This window comes from Octopus bimaculoides, chromosome 9, assembly GCF_001194135.2.
Source record: "Octopus bimaculoides isolate UCB-OBI-ISO-001 chromosome 9, ASM119413v2, whole genome shotgun sequence".
In the NCBI taxonomy this organism is placed as follows: domain Eukaryota; kingdom Metazoa; phylum Mollusca; class Cephalopoda; order Octopoda; family Octopodidae; genus Octopus; species Octopus bimaculoides.
The window spans coordinates 2,574,493-2,581,400 of record NC_068989.1 but is presented as its reverse complement, the minus strand read 5'-3'; the positions used below and the strand labels follow the sequence as shown (position 1 = coordinate 2,581,400).

General features: G+C 34.5%; 1 protein-coding gene across 2 annotated transcripts in view; it reads right to left on the bottom strand.

The window, feature by feature from the left end:
• Window positions 1-1,751: 1,751 nt before the first annotated feature.
• Window positions 1,752-6,908, bottom strand: part of LOC106878352 (PDF receptor) — a 239,648-nt gene continuing 234,491 nt past the window's right edge. For both annotated transcript variants that reach the window (XM_052970347.1, XM_014927545.2), the window contains exon 13: window positions 1,752-6,758. In XM_052970347.1, the coding sequence (XP_052826307.1) occupies window positions 6,663-6,758 (96 nt within the window). In that variant the 3' untranslated portion in view covers window positions 1,752-6,662. The remainder of the gene's footprint in view (window positions 6,759-6,908) is intronic.

Here is a 6,908-nt window from a genome sequence, read left to right as displayed (position 1 = left end):
ATATATATATTATTATTATTATTATTATTATTATTATTATTAATCCAAACAAGTGGAGCAAGAGAAAAAAGATGAAAATGCACAGACGATATACTAGAATTAATAAGAATTTAATTATATTTTAAAATATAGGACCTCACTTTAACGGTTTCACATTAGATTTCAAAAGTGTATAGTATATAGAGATGTGTTGCGAATTATGCCTATTCTGGCCGTTGTTATAAAAATACTTTGTCTTTTAAAGTAGTAATGTGGCTCAGAACGCTATCCGTTAACATACAAATTGATTGATCAACGTTCATGTATTAAGCTTATGAATATGAAATGATATTTTGAATTTGTGCTCGATCTGAGATCCTCTGTCGTATTTAAAACTTTTGCACGATGGGATGTTATATTTTGGCCAAGTCAGACCTTACGAAAATACCATATTCAGTTCAGGTTATTTGTTAATAGTATTACCTGTTGTGACGTATACATATATTTCGATGTTTGCTCACGACTTGGTTACCAACATCAGATGCGGTGAAAATTGTTTCATTTAGCATAGTATAGAATTAACACATTGTATGTCCTTAATTGGGTAAATGTCTGAAATGTTGCTTTCACTAGGCAATCTTACATACACACGCATATTAGACACGTACACCCCTTCTACACACAAACATCTTTATTTATATGTACGTATTAAACACATACAAAAGTTGACGAACGGTAGCTGTAAATCAGAGAAAATTATATAAGAGGCTGCTGAGAAACTCCGAGCTCTGGATGTTAGTGTTCCCTGCATGCATTGCATATTAAGATCTACTTTAGTGGTTACATATGTGACGTGGTTTGTTGATATGGGTAGATATGTTTGTTACAAGTATATATATTAGATGCCTGCATATATATATATATATATATATATATATATATATATATATAAATATATTACTATGTTGCTATATTACTATGTAGTAATCGCGAATATATTGGGACTTTCGACTGACTGCGAGGCCACATGAGAGTCTAGATATAGTTGGGCCCGGATATAACTGCAGACTAGCAAATTATCCACCTCGTGCATGGATAGGTCCTATAACCTGTTGAGATTCCAGATATTTTTGGGATTAAAAAATACTAATTGTTGCTTTTTGTCCGGTAATTTTGTCCAGTATATTTGAGAATCATCGTAATTTCGCTTTCATATCTCGGTGTTTACTTGCGCATTTTTTATTTTTGGATGTATCAACAAGAAAGCAATCTTGATCACGCTCTCTTTATCTCTTTCTCTTTTTCTCCCTCTCTCTCTTTATGTTTATATGCCTGTTTGTCTGTGTATCTATGTATTTATGTACATACACGTCTATGAGTGTGTGAACATACATGTATATATATATGTATGTTTGTATATATCTATATCTATAACTCTCTCTATATAAATAAATATGTGTGTGTGTGTGTGTGTGTGTGTGTGTGTGTGTGTGTGTGTGTGTGTGTGTGTGTGTGTGTGTGTGTGTGTGTGTGTGTGTGCATTTGTGTGTGCATTTGTGTGTGCATTTGTGTGTGCATTTGTGTGTGCATTTGTGTGTGCATGTATATGCGAAATTTTACTTTCACACTCATGAAAATATTTTGTTAATAGATAATCCAAACATGACCATATCTATTAATGTGGGGACAATATTAAAACACAAAAAATATATTGCAGTTGCCCTGATGTATTATAATCCGAGCCACAGAATCACAACAATATTTTATTATAATTTAGATTTTCATGTGATTTTATTAAACAGTTCGATGAATGACAACGATTTTATATAATAATAATAATAGTAATAATAATAACAATAACAAAATAAAACAATACTAACAATCATAATATTGATAACAATAATAGTGAAAATAATAATAGTTATTATTATCATTATCATTATCATCATAATTATTATTATGGTCTTTGTAGAATACAATTGTGGGGCTGTATGTTAGTGTTGTTCTCATACTGTTGCAATCCAAACAATTTTTCGTTTTGGTCTTCCATTGTTCAGTTCTGCTCACTTTTGTAGGTATGGCAGCAAAGTATAAATTGAAATATATATTAATGAAAATTTATATTTTTAAATTATTTTATTATTTTACTCCATGCAAAGAACGTAACAATGTGAAGATGAGTAATCAATCAATATAGTCATACACCTATATTCTCATGCTCGTATATGATGTCAGATATAAAATTACACACACACACACACATACACACACACCACAAATTCTTTCTTGAGTGTTAATTGCTTCTTTTCTGTACAAATCTTTTTTGGTGTCCATTTTCTCATATTCTATTTCCCAATCCTTCCAGTCAACCCCACCAATCGTATTCTCAATTTCTACGTTCATATGCAATATACTGTTAATGTCGCAGACGCATTCATGACCTACGGCTAGAGGTAAGTTCCTGGTGAGTCAAATCTGCGACCCAAGTTCCAATTTTCTTATTGTCTGTGTCTATGCTGAGCCACAGACAATGTTCCAACATTTTGAAATTAAAATTCCCTGTAGTTGGAAAATATGCAACATATTTAGGACCTATTCATGGAAAGTTCTGATTATCGAACGACGGTCCGCTAGCTTCCATTATCGTACAAACATGTGCTATAAATATTTTCCTTTTAATAGTATCCTGTGTTAGCACACCAAATTCATACCGATTTTCTAAGCAATTAGACTTTCGAATAATTATACATGTTAGAAACGGTACTAAATGTCACAAGTTTTTTTGTCCGACGTGCCGAGTCTGTTCATCACATGTTTATATTTACCTACACAATCGATGGCTTTACTCACCGGTAACGTCTACAAAATTTCATTTTCATCGTATATTTTAAATGTCGCTCCATGCGATCAACTCCGTAACAGCGCCATTGCGAACCACTGTTCTTAAGCAGACGACCATGTCTACACCTAAGGCTTCGTTACATAATTTTCACCACAAATATCAATTCATATAGAATAGGTTTAACATGAATGGGTTTAATATGAACATTTATAGGTTTAACAGAAATATTATAGTCGTATAAATATTTTTGCATCACTCCAGCAATTCCGGTGGGGGCGGTGTGTTAGTCAATTACATCCCCCCCCACCAGTACGAAACTGGTACCTATTTTAAGGATACCGAAAGGATGAAAGGAAAAATCGGCTTTGGTGGCATTTGGACTCGGAACGTAAAGTCGGAAGATATAACGCTAAGCATTTTCCCAGTGCGGTAAGAAATCTTGCCATCTCGCTGCCCTGTAGTCGTATAAATATTGGTTCCAAATTTTGGCACAAGACCAATGTTTTCAAGGGTGGAGGTAAGTCGATTACATCGACCCCAGTACTCAACTGGTACTTATTGACCTTGAAAGGCAAAGTCGACCTTGGTGGAATTTGAATTCAGGACGTAAAGGCAGACGAAATGCCGCTAAGAATTTTGTACGGCGCGCTTACGATTCTGCCAGCTCGAAAAAAAAAATTTGCATGGTCGGTTCTTGGACCACCTATTGAGGAATTGGTTTCAAATTTTGGTACAAGGACAGCAATTTCTTGAGATCTATCTGAAATCCCTGTTCGAAAATATGTGATAATATATTTTTCTAACTTGTCACACAAGCCCGGCAATTTTGAGGAGATGGAAAAGTCGGTCACATCGACATTATCTTTTTTATCGACCCCTAAGGGATGAAAAGATTTGACCTTGATGGCGTTTAAACTCAGAATATAAAGAGCCGGAAGAAATGTCACCGACCATTTTGTCCGATACGCTAAAAATTCTGTCACCTCGCCGCCTTAACTTTTTCTTATGTTGGCATAAGGAAAAATGAACAGAACTTACATTGGTCCTCCCCCAGTACTTGACTGCTAGTTATTTTATCGATTCCGATGAAAGGCAAAGTCAACCTCGGCAGAATTTGAACTCGTAATTATTTCTAATTTTAGTACATGGTCAGGAAGTTTAGCGGGACGGGGTAAGTCGATCACACCGACTCTATTATTGGATTGGTACCCGAAAAAGATTAAAGGCATAGTTGACCTCAGCAAGATTCGAACTCATAACATAAAGTTCAGTTACAAATATTCTGAAGTATTTATACCGATGCTCTAACCAGTTTGCCAGTTCGCCGCTTTCTTAATAGATATGATAATAATGACGATAGCAAAAACATTACGTCCGATTAATTTGTGAAACCGTTAAGGTTAATAGACTAGTTGCATCAACTCTAAATGAAAGATTTCCGAATGATAAAGAAACCGTTTTTACTGCTTATATCAGATTGTAAATACACTCAGCTTGCTATTTTTTTTTTCTGAAATTAGATACAATTTTATCTGAGTTTAATTGATTATATCAGCGTGCTTACAGTTTAACTGTGCTACACAAATAATCCATCAGTTATTTAGTACTAACATGGAATGTTATTATAGAAATGTCTAACGTTGTAAGTTATCGCATCTTCATTCGCTAATATGAGCAAATGTAAATCAATCTAATAGTTTCTTAAAGTCTACACGAATTCAATCAGTCTATAAGAAACACCACAAACGGAAAATATCTTCAATTCAGTTCTTGATAATGAAATTGCGAACGCCTAGACACGTCGGATATGAAGTTAGGAACTTATTTTGGAAACCGTTGTCAAAAGCTAATAAGAAAGTATGGAAAATATTGACCATAGTCGTATATTTAATGAAACGTTTATCTTTATGTTTTTTTTTTTTAATGTTCAATTAACAATTTTACAATAATTTAATGAGTAACTCTATACATTTGTAGAGTAGAAATATATTATTCTTAAACTAAAATATTACTGACAGAGACCTGGAAGTTTCGGCCAGTTAAGACATCGTCAGTTTGACAATAATTTAATTGGCAACACACACACACACACACACACACACACACACACACACACACACACACACACACACACACACATATATATATATATACACGCACACACACACAATACACACACCACGCACATAGATGTAGGTGCGTGTGTATGCATGTATATAAATATATCTATGTATGTATACACAAACACACATGCATATACCAATATGTATATAAATATATCTATGTATGTATACACACACACACATGCATATACCAATATGTATATATATATATTAGCATTGGAGCCATTGTTTGGCTGAACAAATAACCTGGCAATATTCTTTTATAAACTGCTTTATAAAACGTTTTTAGTTCAAATCCTGCTGATGTTGACGATGCCTTTCATTCTGAGATAAAATAAACACAAAACCGCTGAAATGGATTTTATCGGTTGCATTCTCTTTCAAAGTGTATGGATTATACCAACGGTCGTTCGAAGACTTGTAAATCATTTGCAATGAGCACAAGAATATTTTATTTGCCCCAGTGTTCCATATCCAAGTGATATTCTTGACCTGAATTTAGGATTCCTGGAGTAAATATAGAAACGTTCGTAAAAAATAGTGCAAAAAAGTGTCTGATGTATTAAAAAAGTGTAGCAAAATGTAAGAGAACTCGGGTCGCACATTAAATCACCAGGAATGTACCGCGCACTCACACGTATACTGACGAAGGCATCGAAACACACACACGTACACACATACATATGCACACACACACACACACACACACACATACACACACACACACACACACACATAGTATATTGTTGTGTCTTGGGAGGGTCATTATGCCAATAATAGTAGCACACACACACACACACTGGTTCAATACCGCTTCTTTTTAATGTTAGTCAATTGGTTAAATAACAACACCTTGAAAAAATGATCGATTAATTGGCTGGTTAGATATTCAAACAATTAATTAACAACCTAGAAGTGGTATTGGACCAGGGCGTGTGTTATTATTATTGGTGTAATGACCCTACCAAGACAACAAAATTTATTTCAGTACACGAATTCACATCAAGAAACTTGTAAACCAAATACAAAATCGAAATGGGAACACACACACACACACACACACACACACACACACACACACACACACACACATACACGTGTGCAGTCGTCTTTCGATTCTGCTCTTATTCTTATATCTTTGTCTTTGTCATCCATTTTCCTTTCCGCTCTTCCTATTATTCATCCATTCTCTAATTATCTCTCATACACCCATACACATATATTTATCTCATTCCCTATTCGCAATTTCCTCCTTCTCTCATTCCCCATGCATTCTTTCCCTTTTTTGCTTTCTTATTTTCTGAGATGTATTTTATTATTGTTTTTAAATGCCTTTCTTTCAAAATTTCTCATTTAAAATTCAATTTTGCTTTTCATTTCTCCGGAGCTTAGTAAAATAAATGGAATCCGTACAACCGTGCGCCCGATTAAGTGAATTAATGCATTTTGCTCATCTATGAAGTTTATATCTTTGCAGCCCAGTCCAAAAGTAAAAGAAAAAAAAAATTCAATTCTCTTCCTCCTCTTCCTTCCTCTGATTTGATCTCTCTGTCTTCTTTTTCTGTCCCCATCCATTCTTCTAAATCTACATCCATGTACACCATATATACTGTATATATACACACACAAACAAGGGCACACACACATACACACACACATTCGCTCTTAATGTTTGTTATAAAACGTTGCTGTCTCTATACAAGATTTCGTCTTTTTCTCTACCGTATTTCGATTTTCGTTTCGTCGGCAACTGTTGCGCTGTTTGGTAACAGTGGAATGGCATGGGCTTCATTTCTTACTTTGGTTGCTTCCACCTTTTGGTGTGCCAAGATGTTCCAATTGCATGAAAAAAAGAAAAAAAAAAGACAAGAAACAAGTTTAATATCCAAGCTTAGAACGGGAATACTTACACGGACACACACTCACGCACACACACACACACACACACACACACACACACACAC